Raw genomic sequence first — 19728 nt, forward strand, 5'->3', positions numbered from 1 at the left:
GATATTTCATAAATACAAATTAATATCAAAAACCTTCTTGAGATTTTTAATTGTGCATACCTATTTTTAATTCAACAAAAAAACTTAAATCTGATTTTATTTCACATAGTACATTTCAAAATTTTGATTTTGAGGGACTATTTTATTAATTCACGTCCAACAATTTGGGGTAGGGTCTAGTTGTCCTACTTAGTTCATAATCATCTTGGAATTATGTGAATTTTCGTCAACGTCAATAATGTTGGCTGATCAAAATACAGTACGTAGCAATTTTGTGTGATTCATCATGAAAACGAATTGGGCTTATTTTAATTTACGAGTAATTTATGGGATCTATATTTAACTAGAGCATTAGGGGAAAAAGTCATAGATCAATTTAATTGTTGTCTGCTTCAAACCAATTATTGTAAGTACTAATTATACATGATTAGTTAATAATACGCATGTGGCTTATCCGATTTTATTACTCCATTTGTTCCATGTTATAAAGTCATTTATCTATTTTGAAAAGTTCCAACATAATTTAGCCATTTTTATTTTTGATAAAAAATTATCATTCCTCTTACTTTATTCTTTCACGTGAAATTTTTTAATTAACAAAGAAGGGAGGAACCATAAAATAAAATAAATAACTAGCCGCTAAAATTCTAAAACCAACTGCAATAATTGATTATTTAATTTTGTTCCTATTTTTCCTCCACAAGTATATTTATTCCCCATTTTATCTATATGACTAGTCATCATATTCACGTCTTCTTTTTCTCTGAAATATCTTTAAATCCTCGCAAAATCTACAATGGATCCAAACATCCCTTACGAAATCTAACAAAAAAAAATTTGGTAGATATATTTGAGTTGAACCTACTATCTTCACCTTCGATTCTGAAAATCCACCAATAAAAAAATAGATTAATGTCGATCGACTAAAGTGTCTTGCTCATGGACTTCCCCATTGAGGATTATGAAAGAAAGACGAGGAACTGCAAATTATTTCTCTTTTCCAACTACCTATAACCATTAGGTCCATGACGGCTAGTACAATACAACTACTCTCTCCGTAAAAAAATATATAAATATTTAGGATGATACAAGAATTTATAGATAATTGGTAAAGTAAGAGAGATAAACAGAAAAAATAATTATAGTATTGTTAGTAAAAAATGAGATTAGTCTTATTAGATAGAAAGAAGTTAAAAATATAGAAATGGATATTTTAATAGGGCATCCCGAAATGGAATTGTCCTTATTTTTATGGAACGGATGGAGTGCTTATAATAAATCATACTCCCTTCGTCTCAACTAAGTTTAGTCCAAATTTAGTCATGGAGATTAAGAAATTGTGTTGAAAAGTAAGAGTAAATAAAGTGGAAAAGATAAAAAGAGTCAAATAGGTGATGGAATAAAGTAGTAGTGGTAACATGTTTTATTTTTTGTCAAAAAAAGTAAAAATAAATGACAACTTAGTTGGAACATTCAAAAAAAGGAATACAACTCAACCTAGTTGAATAAATAAAGTACTCCCCCTATCTCATAATAGATGACACACTTTCCTTTTTAGTTTCTCTCACAAAAGATGTCACATTTCTTTTTTTGGAAAAAATCCCCTCTCATATTAATATAAATATAGTAGTACTATTTTCTCTTTACACCTAACACATAAAATAACATCACCTAAAATCTCGTGTCAATTTCAAATGAGTCATCTATTAGAGCATCCACAATGGTCGGTGAGCGACCAGCTAGCCGATTTCCGGCGCTGGCCAATCCGCTCGCCAAACCATTGCAATCGGCGAGCGCTGGCCGATGCGCTGGCCGCCATTGTAGGCTGGCGATCGGCCAGCGATCGGCCAGCGCATTTTTTTTTCACGTCATTTTCATTCGCACCACTTGTTTTAACGAGTTTTCTCTCTCTCTTAATTTTTGTACAAGAGCAACAAGCGAAATGGATAGTAACAACGAGTCTACTCTAGCGACGAGTGGGACTCAAACTCCCACGGTACCTGTGGGAGCTGGATGGGGGCCAATGGGCGGGTACTACGGCATGTACCCTTGGCAGCGGATGATGCCGCAGGGCGGCGGGCAGGGGGTACCGGGGATGCAAATGATGCCTGGGTGGGGAGCCGGGATGCAGATGATGCCGGAGTGGCAGGCGAGGGTGCAGCCCGTGATGCAGGGGACGCCGAGAGGGGGAGGGACAATGTCTATTGCCCCAGTCTTGATTTTTTGACTGCGTCTTCCCACACATCGACCCCAGTGGAGACTCAAGTCACTGGAGATGAGACTTTCTCCTTAGAGGAGTTGTTGGAACAAGTCGATCTATACGATGGAGTCGGTCAGGGGCGAGGGTAGGGTCGGGGCGCACCGAAGAAGAAGAAGGGCAAAAAGGTGGTAGGCGAGTCATCGCAACCGGCTGATGACGACAGTGTACGGAGGAAGTGGACGGATGATGAGAACGTCGCGCTGTCCATGGCTTGAGTCTCTGTTTGCGATGATCCCCTCGTTTCGAACAATCAGACGATCGTCAACATGTGGGCTAAAATTGCAGCAGCCTACAAGAGGAATTGCCCGCATGGGAAGGCATACACCGGGGAAGAGTGCCGGAAGGGGTGGGAGCGAATCAGGGCTGCAGTCTCCCGATTTGCGGGCTTGTACACCAACGCCCTCCGTATGAAGACCAGTGGCCAAACTGACGAGGACTGCAGGAGGATAGCAGAGAAAGCCTTCCCTGTGTCGGGGCTGTATAAGGAATTCACCTACTGGAACTGCTATCTGGTGCTGATGGATTCCGAGAAGTTCCGGACAGGTGTCGATGCTAGCTTGCCGAAGAAGCAGCGGCTGAACTATGCCGGTGATTACAGCGGCAGCAGCGGCGGTTCCCATGACCTCCCCGAGGATGTTCAGGAGTTCTCGTCCCCTCCATCGTTTACTCGCCGCACTCGCCCGGTTGGTCAAAGGCAGCGCAACGGGCAGCGAGGGAGTCGCCCAGGGGTCCCAGGAGGTCCAGTCGGCATCCCCCCTGCTGGCAAGTCTACAACAAGCTCGCCTTCTACGCGTGTCAACAAACGCGTAAACAAATGCACAAGATCTTAGCTGAATGGAGGGAGGCAACTGACCCCGTGGAGAAGAGGTTTCTTCACTCAATGCTCGAGAGTATGCAGGTCGATTTGGATGTCGCCGCGGCACAGTTGGGGGATCAGACGCGGGCTCAGATGCCGCAAATTTGGGGGTCCCAGGTGGCGGCGACGGCGACGAGGAGTAGAGTGGGGTGGGGGCTCGTGTGTGGAAGCCCGTTTTTTTTTATTATGTAATTTTTTTTAGTTAATGTAATTTTTTTTTATTTAAATAAAATTAATGAATTTTCCCGTATATGTATCGTAAATTTAATTCCGTATTTTGCTTTTAGTTCTGTAAATTTTTAGTTGTTTTTTTTAATTTTGTTTGATGTGGCTAGCCTATTGCTTGTCCAGTTGCTTATCCTGATAATATGACTGGAGGAATTTTAGTGCCGATAATGTGATAGGAGAATTTTATGGTTGGCCTATAACCATTGTGGATGATCCTATAGAAGGGAGGGAGGACTATCAAACAATTAAATTTGTAAGAAAGGGTGAAATAATATTATATAAAGGAGGACCGGCATAGGTTGTTGCATTCGAGACCAATCCCACTATCACATAATTTGAATGGTCTTCAAAGTTTAGGTTGAAACTTCAACCATTACCACACTATTCTCTCTCTCACAATCAATCATTCAAATACTACTACTCCATGCATTTATAGTAATAGAATCATTTTGCTATTTTGATAGGTTCTATAGTATAAAATTATTTCTTTTTTTAGTAAAAGTCAACACATTTTTTTACATCTATTTTCCTCTCTTATTTAATTCTCTCTTCATCTTTCTACCTTTCTCATTTTCAACTTTATTATCTCTTACTTAACTCATCTAATATAATTTTTCCTAATCTCCATGCCGAAAAGAAATGTTTCCATTACTATAGAACGGAGAGAGTATCAACTAAGCACACATGTAATGTACTATACTACTAGTAGTAATTTAGTTAGTCGGCAACTCCTCCACCATTTCCATTATAATCCCTCCTCCTCCTAATTAGACTTTTCAAAAGAGCTACCCTTCCTATCCTCTCTATAAATAGATCCTCCTCTATTTTCAAATTACGAAACGCACCCATTAATCAATCATAATCACTATTAGTACCAATTTACCATTTACAGGGACAGGGGCAACCAGAGAACATATATACACCATGGCTTTCAATTGCCGTGCCTTTCTTTTGGCCGTGCTTGTGGCGGCGGCGACTGACCTCTTCGGAAAAGCCTCTGCAGCCACCTATGTTGTGGGAGACAATCAAGGATGGAGAGTTCCTACCACACCCAATGATTACTCCACCTGGGCTGGTCGCTATGTTTTTAGAGCTGGAGATGTTCTTGGTAAACTTCAAATAGATTTTGGTGCCTACTTTTATTTTCAAACTAAATTAGCAAATTAGTACTTGAGTGAGTAAGTGTATGATTTGCATGTGCTAAAACAGAAAACATTTTTTAATTTAAATGATGAAATTATTGTACGACCGAATTTGGTCAAGGCTAACTAACTTGATAAATCTAGAGCAATAATTGATGCTTGGCTTTTTCCCTTCTTTTTGGGGCAAATTGTAGTGTAATAGTATCTCAACTAATGTTGAAGAATTAGATTGGATAATAAGGAAATATTTGCAGTGTTCAATTTCATGACGGGGCAACACGATGTGGCTGAAGTGAGAAAGGAAGCATTCGATGGTTGTAGCAGCACCAACCCCATTGTGTTGGCCACGGTTGGGCCTTGGAACGTAACTCTCAATTCCACAACAGAGCACTACTTCATCTGTACATTTGGCTCCCACTGCTCCTTGGGCCAAAAGTTGGCTATCAATGTCTCCGCCGCCTCCTCTGCCCCAACCCCTTCACCGGCTCCTTCTCCCCCTATCGTCCCCACCCCGACCCCAGCCCCTGGAGTCACCCCTACACCATCTCCGAATCCATCCCCAGCACCAACGCCAACGCCAGGATCGCCAGCGCCAACGCCAACGCCAGGATCGCCAGCGCCAACGCCAACGCCAGGATCACCGTCCCCGTCTCTGACACCCGGAAGCCCATTACCAGGGGCTCCAGGTACACCGGGGGGACTCAGCCCGCCTTCGCCTCCAGCTCCGGACTCCTCCGCACCACTTCCGACTATCAGTGCTTCGTTGGTGGTGTTTGTATCAGTTGCCTTTGGGCTCATCATGTAGATTGATGTCGCTTATGTATACCTGCTAGGTTTTGGTGTTGTTTATGATTTATGATACTAGTTCACGTGGACAGGACCCATTGTTTTTATTTCATTTCTCTAGCATTGAGAGTCGTACGTTTGTGTATGTTGCCTTTGTGTGTAGTTAATAAATTTCATTGGTTTTTCTGTGTACATTTGCACCACTCATTCAACTGTTTGTTTTCGTGTAGTCACTACACACTAAATTCAAGTAACAAACACTAAAATATTCATAGTACTAATATAGAACAAAGATTACTTCACAAATGCCAGTAGTTAGTACTACTATGAAAGTAGGAAAAAAGAAGACTTAAATTTCAGCCAGCTCCCTTTCTCATACATATAAAAAAAAGATGTATATACAATATAACGATATGACTAATCTAACTATAGCATTGAGCACATAAAAGATGAGCAATATTCTTTCCCCTCTCAGGCAGACATGAAAATGAACATACTAGTAGTATTTATAAACAGGGCAAACCACCAGAAACCGGTTAACAAGTTAACGGAATAGCCTGAGTATTTGGAGCTCAGAAATGCCCAAGTTTGACGAAAGCAACCAGTCCAGCAGCACTAGCTTGCACAAGATTTAACATCATCCGACTCTACTTTCAGCTGTAAAAAGTTTCCCAGTAATAAAAGGAATATCATTTATAAGAGCAACCATCACTCAGACTTCAAGATAAAAACAAGAGCCAAGAGGATAAAACTTACCAGATTTAGATGGTTTGACAAAGCCCCATGCAATAACTTTTTCAGCTTTTCACACTGCTCGCTTCTGTGGCCCATTTGGATGGAATCCTCCAGCATGCCCCATAGGCGTTCCACATAAGTGTATGGAAACCAAATAGCAAAAGGTTTTTTACGTCGGATGATATCAGCTGGTCGCTGTAGATGATTGCAAAATCTATTCAGTTCTTGGCAACAAGTAAGGCTATTAAATCAATGTAGGGCAATCTTAGCCTCAGACAGAAACCATTGTAAAAAGACTACCACAAAACTATGCATATATGTCATGCCTTTCCAAACATTAGTAGACGCCATGAGGAATCGGCAAGTATGGATAAACTTACAATAGACGCCAAGTTTTCCATGTACTCAATCAGCAAATTGGTAGCCTCTGTATGTCTTCCGTGATCAACATACAGGCGAAATAGGGATGCTGGATTTGATTCATTTCCAGCCATGCCAAAACTACTTTCACTGCGATCACCCTGTCCAATCAATGACAAATTAGGAAATAAATATGCATAATGCATGTAATTCTAATGAGAGAAGACAATAAAATATTGAGATAGATTCACTATACAAAAATAAATCAGATACAAGACATTTATTCCACCAAAACCCACATATGCCACCAGAAAGATTGGATTAAGAGTCGAGATATTTCCAATTATTCCAACATTTCAAAGTAAACTCTGAGAAAGTTGAGTTCGAACTTTGAAGACCATAATTTCTAATATGCTTGTTATTTGAGTGTAGGTCTCAACAATTTATTCAAAATGCCGGAAGCTCATACAATATTTACCTTAAAATGTCGGACTAACCATAGTGGCAAGTCAATTTGGGAATCAGCTGAAAGTAGAGTTCCAGCAACAATTAATGGCAATCTGGGATTAGTTGCCTTGTACTTATCCTGCGATAAATGACCCAAGTAAGCTGTGGAATACCTAGTACTTTAAACCATCAGAGATAAGTGAACTCCCATAGTTAGTACTACTTTATAATTCAAGATTGAACTCCCACCTCATTCTTACCTACTTTAAGATAGAGCAACAAATTTGAAGGGCAATGAATAAGTGAAATAAGGATTGCAAGCAAGGAACAAGCAAAAAGTTTTAGTTAAACATTTCCATTACTAATGTGAAAAGAGTTTTAACCACTTCCACTATTGCATCAGGAAACAACTTTCAGACCAAAGTATTTCATATACTAACATATAAAGGCTCCAAAACTATCCAGAGTTTTTTATATAAATGAACAAAGTTATAGTATAACACAGTCTTGGATGAAGGGGTGAGAGAAACAGTCCTTTTAAAATATGTTCATAATAAAGATCAAAGCATAGTCACATAAACAGAGCATATAAAATACTCGAGTTTTGGTGAAATCACTGAAAGCCCACAAATATACTGAAAATATGACAACACCCCGACCCCAACAAGTCGAAGCATCACACAGTACAAAAACATGGCAGATCATGTAACAATGTTGTGAAGTATAACGAGCAAAAAATGCATCAGTTAGGAGTAAAACCATCTAATATGATATGACAATATACTAATATGTAGCACGGGACAAAAATGGAATAAGAAATACGGACAAGATAGTGTTCGAGTATTCCCCAGTGGCTATTTCCGGCAGATTTTTGTGATGCAGCAGCTGTATCAAGAGAGTCATATACAAAATCATCTTCTGATGAGGTCAACAGCAGACCATATGGTTTACAATCTTTCCTGAGAAACACAAGAGTTTTCTAGTTGAATAGACTCATTTGTGATATATATATAGTTTGCGAAACATCAAAAGGTTATCCACATTCACAAAGGAATATAGCTGATTATTCAAGAATCAACTAAACTACTGATCAAATTAGAGAATAAGATTTCGATCATATATATAGCAACAATACATTCACTTACCCGTGGAATGAGGCACCTAGCTTGCTTGGGCAGCATTTCAGTGCCATTGCGGTAAATACCCTTTCAAGTTCCCTGAAAATTTATATTTTGAATAATCAACATATTGCAAACCATCCAAGGGGCTAACAGTTCTGGGGCCAAAAGTTATTAGAAGGCAGTGTACAACCTTTTAAGACCAGAACCCTTCCAGAATTTGAGGATCACTGTAAACACCATGTCATATGAGTTTGATTCAACCAAAAGATCAATAAGGTCGGTTGATGGTTTATCAGTTCCTGAATGAATATTATCACAATAGAGAACACAGAAATGAGAATAATACTGAGCAGATTTAGGCTGAAAGTAGTCTAAATATAGCATATGCGGCCACTAGGCTGCTAAGTGTTAAGCTGTAAAATTGCTTTAAAATAACTGAATTCAAGTCAATGGTAAAAGTAAAAGTGAAGTAGCCTTTGCATTGTAATACCAGTAAAGCTCCACTTGATGTTTGCCAAAGAAAGCAAATATTCTGCTGATGCTAAGACAAATTCCTTTTCGAGTTTCTCAATATCTAAATAAGACAAAAGCTTTTGAGGCAGAGAATCACCAGCAGGAGCTGAAACAGAAAGAGAAAAGGGATCAGAATAACAAGTCACAACAATTAATGATTTTTAGGATGTATGGGGTCTGGATGGATTCAGATCCACCACAATGGCTGGGGGGCTAAAAGGTCCAATGGAAATGATGATTTACATTGTTCTGGAATGGTTATCCTAGCCCTTTTATTAGGATAGATTTCTTTATCAGAAGAGATGTCATCAGCAGGGGCATCAATCCAAGCATATGATGGATGAACAAGTTGGAGGGCATTGATAGCAGCAGCAAGCCCATTCAGCCTCTCTTGCAGGGCAAAAGACCTGAATTGATGATCTTTCACTGCAGCTTCGGCTCTCAAACGCACAGAATAATGATAGATGTAACTTGCGGCTTTTCTCCAGTCATGCCTATGCACTTCAAATGCATAAAGTAATTTGAATGGGTTTGGCTTTGCTGAGGTATCAGAACGCTCTGCCTGCCAAGCAAATTAATTGATAACTTTGAGATACTAAAAGGTTACTCTAAAATAGAAGATTCTGATTCACTTGTCAATCAAATAGCAAACCTTCCAGGCAAGCTCTCGTTCTACTTTCTCCACTAAACCAATCAGTGGTAACTGGCCATTACACAGTATCTGCAAGGAATAAAAGAACAGCAAAAGGTTATATGTAAAAGTTCTTCAACCTATGCATCTCACCACAAGATCACTCACTCAAAATAAGATAGAAAGAAAGAAAAGAGATGAAAAGGAGAGGTAACATAAGAAACATTGCAACCTTAGCTCCATTACAATAAAAATTCTCAGTATCATGCAAACTACAAGTTTTTTGGTTCAGTATACCATACTAGATTTTATTCTGTCCATTGTTTGGTTCAGCTTTAAAGCTAGATTGCTTCAATAACAATTAAGTGATTTATGCATGGAAAGAAGGTAGTCAACCAAGAAGAGAGTGGGAAAAATGGAGGGAGAGATAAGAAATAGCCTGAAAACCTTCACAGCACCACGCTCATATAGAACTATAATGAAACGCCTCAAACAGATGATCTTGCTTTCCTCATCTGGATTTGAAATTATTGCACAATATGCATCGTGGTAGTTATCGAGATCCAACGTGAATTTAAAGACATTCGCCCAAAGTCTGCCCTTTACACTAGTCACTGATTCCCCAAGGTTCTCATCAGAGGTGCTACTCACAGTGCCAAGAGATTCGTCAACTTGCTCAAGTGCAGCCAGGGCGAATTGGCAGGCAGCTTCACTCATATTATATTGTTCAAAGAGCTGCATCACCCATTGATAATAGTGAAGCTTCCATGCTGCAATTGAGTGGGAAATGCCTGCAAGAGAGAAATAATAAACGGCGTGAATTATAGAAGCAAGAAGCCAAGGAAATCAATCTGGCTATGGAATGTGCACTATAAGACTCCTTAAACTGCTAACGTAACTGAAATCAATTTTGAACCATCCTGCTTCAGGTGGCAGACTTTGTATAGCCTTTGAAGATCCTTCCATTGATGCCGCTCTGAACAACAAACATTACAAAAGATAAATAGAATTTTATTCATTTGCTGACACATATTAGCAGTTTATTTATACTGCAGGAAGGTTTGACAGCTATCCAAGCTAAAGCAATATCTCACTTAAAGAAAAACAAATGTTTAAATACACAAAATAATCAAGAACAAGAAAAAACAAGCATAACTAGTCCAGCAATGCAAGCAGTAAATCCAACATGGACAATCACAAAGGTCCAGCAATAAGTTACATAAAACATCAACATGCACAATGGAATAACGATTCATAGAAGTGAATCTAGAGTTTTCTTCAATCATTTTCTATCATCCTATCATACTCATTTATTTGAAATGAACTCAGACCTGTAGTGTTGAAATCATTTGATACCTGAAAAAGCATGAAATTGCTTCCCCAACTTTTATGTCCTTCACTGATCCATGCAGTCCATACTGAGTCTGAGCAACTAGACAACATCCAAGAAGATGGGACAACAAAGCCAATTTTCCGTCCATAGCCTGGAGACTACCAAAACTTTTCTCCTTGCGTGAATATGCATCCACCAAAGTGAGTAAATACTAGCAAAAGTAAGACCTCATCTCAGGACTCAATCCAAAATCTAACATGAGGAGTATAGGGATGAAAGAAATTAACCTCAGTAGCACTGTATTGATTGTTTCTAAGTAAGATCAGTGCAAGATCATTTGAATTGCTGAAAAATACAGAAGATTTTTCACCACTTCTTCCCCAAATTATCCAGCTGATGAGCCCCCTACTTGAACTAACCAAGCTGACGGGATTTGGAAGTTGACTGAAATGGTGGTTTCCGAATTCTCTGGAGGAACCTTGCATGTTCAATAGTAGAATATGTGCTAAAGAAAATTCAAATTTTCCAAGCTTCCTATTCCACAATCTTTTATCCTCACTGCAATCTGATGAAAGAGAGAGAAAACCCATCAGGAGTTGGGCCAACATAATGCTCAGTTTAAACTAGTTAAATAAAAATGTAGTGATGAACCTCATTAATATCTAATGACGATGTCTATCATAAGTACATGACTGGTAATCTAGAAGCAAAGGGAACAAAAGCAAATTCAGATCTGATTCCATCCTACCAATCTGTAAGGATGAAAGCTTATGGCTGAAATCTTCAATTGCCAGCAATTCACATGGTGTAGTCCCCAAGTATTGGATAATATGCCATTCTGTCACAATTTCTTGAATCATTGGTATTAACTCTACTTTAATCCTTGAAACCTCATCATATGACATTTTAATCTGCATAAGAAAGGGAACTATGTTTCTTCACGGAATCAAATTGAGCTGTAAATAGAGCTCTACAGAAACTTCTGTTTCTTACCAGAAAAAGGTACTGTAACTAGAGTTTTAGAAATAGTTTATAAAACAGTTCAACCTCCCAAAACAAAAGTACAAAACTATTGAGAAAGAATCAGGTGCAGTAGGGTGGGGATGGATAGAGTTGTTCCATTCTTACATAGTAGTTCTCACAATAAGAAAGCACCACTAAAGCAGATGCATGATCAATACTTACAATAATTTCATATTTTCAAGTTCAACATGGACAACATAATTTTCGGATATTGCTTACTTATTATTCCATTAAACTAGACTGTAAATGCAGCTCATATTACATTCAGACAAGGCCAGTTATATTGAACAAATGTCAAATAATACATGCCAATTATGTCAAAAGCTTATGTAGAAATAAACTTTTCAGACAAAGGAAATCAGGAATGTATAATCCATGATATTTTGTGAAAATGAACAGAATATAAATGGGTGGGGTATTAGTCCTACTAATGTAACCATTTACAGGATAGAGATATAATTTCATAGCCCAGGAAATAAATATTTCAATCTTCATTAAGGAAATGTGCCAAAAAAGAATAGCATTGAACTAATAACAAAATATAACTGGTCATGAAAGATACAGACATTAGGACCACTTTTAAGCTATCTAGGTATTTCAAGATTTTATGATTGTTTCAAGGCTCCTTCACCAAGAGCCTATAATGACAACCATATAGTTAAAAAAGAAAGAATAACAGAGAAACTAGCCTTTGATAAGACAACTACATAAAAAATGCAGATAAAGAATACGACAAATTTTTTTACACATGATTAAAATTCTTTCACAAATGATGCAATATACCATGTATACAATATAATGCAAACTGACCTGCCCACTGATGCTAGTCATATAGCTTAGTAGCATAAAGACATCCAACACGGAATCAAACATCACTTTGGCGATTTGGGACATGGACTGTACTATTGCAGAACCATTTAAATGGAACAGTCCTGCTGCATCCGGCTTAAGCACAATTTTATGAGGCACTAAAAACTTTAAGTAACTCTCAACCACATCCAAAACCTTTTTCCATGAGTTAGCTCTATGGCACAATTCATGAAGGGACAAAAAGATATTTGTGGAGAATTTTCTTAGATTTCTGTGATTTGACAATTCTTTTTCCAGGGCAGCATCACCTCCAAGTTCTGGTATTAAAATTGCTGCCGTTGAAGAACTATATCCAGTCTCTAGAATCTTTAGAAGCCGGGGAACAACCTCCTCGGAAGATATATGAGGTGTTCTAAGAAGCGATTCATGAAATATAGTTGATGAAGCTTTCCCCAACTGCTGGCTCACATTTCGAACACATTGTAGAAACTCAAAGAGAATTTCTCTTTCAGACTCATCACCCAAATAATCCAGCTCACGGCCTATATAACTTTTCTGGTTCTTAAAAGAGCCTGGAGTTACATATGTCAAGGAGATTACACATCAGATAACTTGAAGTAAATAGATTTGATTACAAGGTTGCAAGCTCAAGAAAATAATCTAACATTGATAAAAAAAAGCCAGGTATACCATATATTATATGCTCTACATCCTCCAAGCCACGGCATAGAGAGATTGTGTAGTTCCTAATTATACCAAAAGCACCTGTCGACGGATCCATGAGAAGACCATATGCTGCATTGTATTTACACCAATTATTCACATAACGGTCGCAGAAAGCTTTCCAACATTGAAGAATGGAAACAGGACTGTCACTTCCACCCTACAACAGGTATAAATCAATAACCATTATTCCTTAACTTTCATCATCCTTACAATTTATATATAAAGTCAAAAAGCAGCACCAACCCCAACCACATGATGGACTGCACATTCATCATGTGTCATTCCATTTGACCCTTAAAAGTTACGAAATATGCATTTTATACTGACAGTGGCCAATGGAATTGTTTTTAACTTGAGCTTAATAAATAAAAGAAGAGGAGAGGCTGATAGATTTTATACTTATAGAGGCTGATAGCCAAATCATGCATGTGTCTTGCAAAAATCCAAAGTAGTGGTAACTTGTCTTGAAGATGAGGGAAACAAAACTAGAGTTATGAATGGACCATCAATTATCGTGAAATATATTAGAATACCTGATATTCAATCAACGACAAAATCTCACTCTTCAGACCATCAACAGTGAAGGAACCAAACTCAGAATCAGTGTAGTGCTTGTGGTAATCCGCTAATGTTTGTCTGATAACAGCATTGCAATGAACCCCAGGAAAAAACAACCCATGAAAAAACACAGAAGATAGAAATGGCGTGATTTCCTCCTGCGTAACAAAAAATATTAACCAACAAGCATACAGTTATGCAGTAGTGTCACATACAAATAACAAATATTATCTTGTAGCTCGAGAATATCAAACTTGAAGTTCTTTAGCAGATTTTAGGATGCTTAACCTCTGAATATTTTTGTGAAAGATATATGTTTCAGATGTTATTATGACTTATGAGGCCATCTTTCTTGAGAATCCACACCTTGTCACATAACGGCATTATTATGCAATTCTTGTTATCCTATTTTCGTACCAAAAAAATGTTTTTCTGCTGTCCTACTCCAAAACGAAATAACTAATTTGTTCATGAAACTCTCTTCATAACACACATAACCGGAGAATCATAAGAAGTTGTTTCACATTGTGTTCAGATTTCAGAATTGACTATGACATGGTATTTGGCTACTGTATATTTCTTCTAATTTGTAAAGACAGAAAGAGGTACAAATGTCTTATTATGTACCTTTTCGGAATAAAATGCTGAATAGGCAAGCCAAAGAAGATCATCTGAAGAATGTTCAGAACTCTGAAATAGCAGGTCAGCAACCAAATTTTCTTGCAATGTATAATAATGAGCTAAACCCCTGATAAATTTAGGTCAATGTTAATAAAACTTGAAAGAGAAACGATTGATCAAAGCTGTCAAAAAAAGCTTAGCTTAGATGATAAAAGAAGATATAACTCAAATGCATGAAAATCAACATGGTTCAAAAAAATTTAAAGCCACAAAACAGCAACTGATCCCTAACCATTTCGAAGCACGGACCTAGTGCTCCACTCAATCCAGACGATTTTAAAGAGAAGGGTCTCAGACTCTCAGCAGGAAAATATGTAATCAGTTAAATGACACAGCATATGAAGAGTAATAACAAAGTGCAATATTCAATGAACTTACTCTGTGGAGTCATCACTATTCAATTCTTGCATTATGAGGCCATCTTCCTTGAGAATCAACACTTTGTCCGAAGTAAGTTTAACATCAATTGGTCCAGCCTTTAGAATATTCATAAAGCAGATGTAATTAGAGATTCAACAATTGGAAGATTGTTAAAATACAGCAGCATAATATTAGGTGAGTCATTAAATTACCTCTCCCAGTGAGATTCTTCTTGATGAAGGCTCCAATGACAATGGTGTTTTTTCTCGCACATTAAGTCGAAGTCCGTATAGATAGATCGTTTCTGTTGCAACATCCTTTACAATTTTCCAGAAAGGAAAAAGTAAATAGCAATGTCAGGACAGTTTGCAAGTATGACTCGAGTGAGAAATTTTTTCTAGAAATCACCCTGTCTAATCATTCATAAACCAAAAGGGAAGCATCTACTGTGAAATATCACATTTGACATTACATTACCTAGTTTTTCCGTATAATGTAAATAACTTGGTACTGTAATAGATATTCCAAGTCAATAGACTCAATACTCAATACCATAGCAAGCTTTTTCCACATGAACAAGCATTAAATCTACAAATTTGAAAGTATCCATATCTAGAAGTTTATGCATCATCAAATTGGGAGAATACGGGAGTAGTTGTAAATTTTATATGGTTTGCTTACAGAATCAATAGATAATTTTCTAAGTCAGATACAGTGACCAGGAAACACTTATGTCTGCTGGCATAAAGTTCAGAATAGGAGGCAGAAAAACATTAGAACAATTAGAAAAACTAGCAATTGGATCAGGAGTGACATAGTAAGAAAAATATTGAATATAATTGGTAGTTTGGCATTTAACAAATTTGCATGCCCAGAAACGAAATGGAGCTTCCATAACTGTCACATACCAAATTTTGTCCATGAAGCAATGCCAAAGGAATTACCCCTGTGACTATATTTACTTCTCCCGTCCACAACCTAATGAATGCACCTGGAAGTAATATGTTAATGAAACGCACATTAGGCATAACCCAATCATAAAAGACCAAACAATTGGCTTTGAATGATTTGACAAGGCAAAGAAATTCTACAGTCAGTAATAAAACTAGTGTGTGCACCTCAATGGCTCAATCGCACGTAGCAAAATAGATATCCTACAACAGATGATAATGATGGTAATCATCAAATAGCAAAAAGTCACTATGAAGCTCTCCACTGGAAAATTATAAGAATTTGCTAGACAGGATACAAAAATGATCATATGAACAGTAAATAAGAGGTCTCAACTGCAGATATTACTAAGCCCAACATTCCTTTTAATCAGTAAGAAAAAAAGAAATCATCATCCATGAGCATTTTTCATCCACCACCAAAGGACTTGAAAGATATTTCTCAAATTTTAAATTCATCAAGAAGGGAAAGGGATGAAGACTAGTGATAAGGTATTCCGAACAGTATAGCTTTACTACTGAACAGATATATTTGCAGAGTTGGACATTCTATTCTAATCCATATAGTTAACTTTCAGGGTCTAAAGTTGTTCTCCCATTTCTTTTAATGCAAAAAATATTAGCTACTCAAAGAAAGTAAAGGATCAAGCTAAACAGATGTAACTCATTTATCTGCCAAATAGATTATTTGGTGTCAGTATCATGGTTCTAGTATTGGATCGCATGTGTTTCCCCTTGTATTTGACAACAATCCATAGTCTATACATATGCATAAGAAGTATGCTTTGTCTGAGACAAAGACACTTGATCATAATGTATCTTAATGGATAAAGTAAAACTATGGTGCACGGTATAGTGGGCGAGCAATACTATAATTTGATACTAAGCAGGGAAACAGCAATACGTAACCAAATGACAAGCCGATTTTAGGAAATAAAAGTTAGGGTTGAACCCTTGCCTGTACTTGCTGGAACTGTCATGGCATGACCGAAAATTTTACTACGGCTTAGAAGGTCCCATACCCGAAAGCTCCCATCAGAATGAAGCACAAAGAGAAGCTTTCTCTGTTGTACCTCTGATACCACTAAATCCACGACAGCAGCCAAATTAGGGCTCCTAAATGAAAATTATTAATGAAATAGTATGAAAAATAAAGATCACCAGAGACTGAGAAGAGAGAAAGACAAGATAGAAAAAAACATTATTCTATCTTTCAGACATTAAGTTCAACAAAAAATAATATTGTTGGAGTATTTAGAAACCCATAATTGATCAAGTAATAAGAGTACCACAAGCCAATCATAATATAATATTCTACTCAAAGAAAAAAACTCTACAAAAGATATTAAACAAAACTAGACACTTGCTTGTGCCCTTCTTTGTCCCACCCTACAATGTACCATATTCACAATTAATCAAAAAAAAATGGGCCAAGTATTTTCCTTGTAGATTGAATTCTAACATCACTGGGTTGCCTAAGTTTAAAATTAAAAGATGTTCATCCGGGTCTCCAAACATGTGAAGCCGTCTATCTCTTTTTTACAGGTTGGAGCAGCATCTGCAATAAGCAGTAGGTCAACCAGATGAGTTTTCCGTAAGTGGAACCTTTCCATCTGACTGATCTACCCCAGCATGCTTTATCGTTTGAATTACACTACCTTCAGTTTTGTGCTCCATAATTAAAGAGATCTAGGAGCAACTGGTAGAGGAGCACAAAAGGGAAAGTAGTAGTGGCTTTAGACAATCTGCAGGATTTAAACTCTCCATATCAATTTTAACATTGACATTTTGGAATTCATGACACTGAATTTCCCAAATAAAATTCCATTACTTATTAACCGCACGAAGCTCTGAAAAATGCTTTTCACATAAAAGCTATTGGTTGGTTTATGAAACACTTCTACTAGTATGGAACTTCATTCTTTTTAGATGTAGTACCGATTAGCATCATGAGAAACTAAAAGCTTATGCATAAGGTCTGTAAAACAAAAGGCTTATTTGAGAAATTAACAGCTTTGCAGTTTGCATGTAGCTTGTTAAGATAGTAGCCACATTATGAGGGTTCACCCAGTTCTATATATACCTAGATTTAGTTAGTTCAAAATTTCTAAATGAACATGCAATTCTCCTAAATGGAAAGTACCAAAAACTAGAATCAATACAAAACAGATGAAGACAACTCTGGTGAGAAGAAATAAAAGGCAGAATGCATTAAAATTAAAAATAGTAACAGATTAAAAATTTGAGACTCAAACTTCATTTGTTAGAAGTGAAACCATACCTTGACAATATGCCCCACAACCGACCAAAGCCAGGGTCATCTCGCAATTCGGACACAAAAACTGCAGATTATATCATAAGAATCATCAAGAAAATAATACTACAGTACTACTTAAGAGTGTGATTCATCAATAAAAAACACCAAATGGACAGGTCTACCATGACTAAGAAATGCAAACTTTGAGAACTTTAGAAATGGAAAGCACCTATCTGAAATGCAATTAAGTTGCCCTTATGGAACATCAAAAAAATTTGTATAGATCTACCATGCGATAGTTTAAAACTTTTACTTCAAAAATGTATACCAGAAAGAAATAAGAAAATAAGAGGTTACAAGAGAATCAAATGATCCATACTTTTGTTATAGCAGCAGGACAGTGAGAAACATATGTCTTCAACAAAAATAAAAGTACACAGGATCTAGCTTATGGACCTGGAGTGCTGGGATCAAGTATGTCAAGCTGGAAGCAACTGATAGATCCATCACTCCTTCCTATCAGCAAGCATCCTTCTGATGCTGCAACAGCTGTTGTTGCCCCACTATGAGGGTGAACTTGCGTATTATACTCAAGGACCTCGCTAGCCGGGACCAAAGAGGAAGTTCCATAGTCAAGATTGCTCCTCAATCTGATGAGGTAAGCAACCCCTGAGATCGTCAAAGTATAAAGCACCAAACAATCTCCAGAAGCATACTTGGTCTACATGGAAAGGACAGTATTAGAAACATCCTTGACGCTGCCAAATACTTAAACAATGAAAAATAAAGTAACCAGTTCAAAGACAAGCAGACCTCGTCTAATTTGCAGATGCAAGCAAATGGAAAAAGAGCTTCTGGAAATACAAGGCGAAGGCCATTAGTTGATGTATCCTTATGACTGCAAATTCGCACAATCTCAAGCACATTTCCCTGACTCCTACTGATTTTCCTGCAATACAAAGTCATCAGTGCACAGACCAAAGAATAAAAAACTCTGCGAAGATGCGATCACTAAATAGCAGCAATCAAACTACATACGAAAAACTTACGACTCATTAAAAAAACCGCAGCGCCACGAGAGAGAGAGAACTAAGAAAAGTACCAGATGAAATAGGAAGGAGGATTTCCAACGGTGATGGAAGAGGCGAAGTCTTTAACAATAGAGTTGTCATTGTTGGCCGTATATGTAGATGTGGAAGGAACGGAGACTTGGCGCCACTCGATTGAGTCCAAGCTAAGCAGTGGTGCCTCCATCCCCGCCATTCGCCAGCAGCTACTGCTCGCCATTGCCGCCCCCACCGCCACCGCCTGTTGTTGAAGAAAATTGGAAGCTACGGCACCGGAGAGTAGACGGAGAGATGTGTCCGTTAGCGCGAGGGTTTTAGGGTGAATCGCGAGGGAGACGATTTTGCGGATTCTCTTTAAATTTATCAAATCGCGTTTATGCAGTGATACGATTATAGCCCATGCCCAAAGTCCTGTGACTTCACTCTTCAAAATTCAATAACCACATTTTTAAATCCGGGAATGTCTATTGGGTCAATCCTACATATTTTGGGTCTATCCTTCTCGGAATGGAAACTAAGGGCTCGTCGGATAGGTGGCTAAATAATTAACATGGATGTATGGTTATGGCTTTTCATGAGTTGATGGGTTAAAATTGTTAGTTGTTTGGTTGGATCCTAGAAATTACTATAGCCCAATTTGGAGAGTTTGGTTGAATGGGAGTAGGGCTTAAAACAATTTCCACGTACTCCCTCCGTCCCACAAAAGATGTCATACTTGTGGGACGGCACGAGATTTTAGGAGGTTTTGTTTTGTATATTAAATGGAGAGAGAAAATATAATTTTTATATTGATGTAAGAGAGAACTTTTTTCAAAAAGGGAAATGTGACATCTTTTGTGGGACAAACTAAAAAGGAAAGTGTGACATCTTTTATGGGAAAGAGG

The 19728-nt window shown here is 37.7% G+C and overlaps 2 protein-coding genes across 3 annotated transcripts; one reads left to right on the forward strand and one right to left on the reverse strand.

The window, feature by feature from the left end:
* Positions 1-4127: 4127 nt before the first annotated feature.
* Positions 4128-5464, forward strand: LOC148926716 (uncharacterized). Its single transcript, XM_089058548.1, has 2 exons — positions 4128-4452; positions 4741-5464. The coding sequence occupies exons 1-2, from the start codon at positions 4269-4271 to the stop codon at positions 5289-5291; spliced, it is 735 nt and encodes a 244-aa protein (XP_088914674.1). The 5' UTR covers positions 4128-4268; the 3' UTR covers positions 5292-5464.
* Positions 5465-5605: 141 nt separating this feature from the next.
* Positions 5606-19227, reverse strand: LOC125189461 (nuclear pore complex protein NUP160-like). 2 transcript variants are annotated; one of them, XM_089058546.1, is made up of 27 exons: positions 18880-19227; positions 18591-18726; positions 18234-18498; positions 17802-17862; positions 16479-16636; positions 15479-15561; positions 14783-14887; positions 14589-14686; positions 14157-14277; positions 13505-13687; positions 12936-13128; positions 12246-12817; positions 11161-11323; positions 10700-10977; positions 10436-10623; positions 9979-10055; positions 9527-9870; positions 9101-9169; positions 8692-9010; positions 8426-8554; positions 8126-8234; positions 7960-8031; positions 7641-7773; positions 6846-6953; positions 6388-6528; positions 6029-6202; positions 5606-5929 (listed from the first exon to the last, which is right to left on the reverse strand). In XM_089058546.1, the coding sequence occupies exons 1-27, from the start codon at positions 19062-19064 to the stop codon at positions 5888-5890; spliced, it is 4506 nt and encodes a 1501-aa protein (XP_088914672.1). In that variant the 5' UTR covers positions 19065-19227; the 3' UTR covers positions 5606-5887. The 2 variants fall into 2 exon arrangements, with proteins under 2 accessions (XP_088914672.1, XP_088914673.1); XM_089058547.1 differs by lacking the exons at positions 18591-18726; positions 18880-19227 and having other exon boundaries at positions 16479-16604; positions 18234-18434.
* Positions 19228-19728: the final 501 nt, after the last annotated feature.

Source organism: Salvia hispanica, chromosome 5 (assembly GCF_029641045.1).
Source record: "Salvia hispanica isolate PSC_SH4W2 chromosome 5, Shi_PSC_v1, whole genome shotgun sequence".
NCBI lineage: Eukaryota > Viridiplantae > Streptophyta > Magnoliopsida > Lamiales > Lamiaceae > Salvia > Salvia hispanica.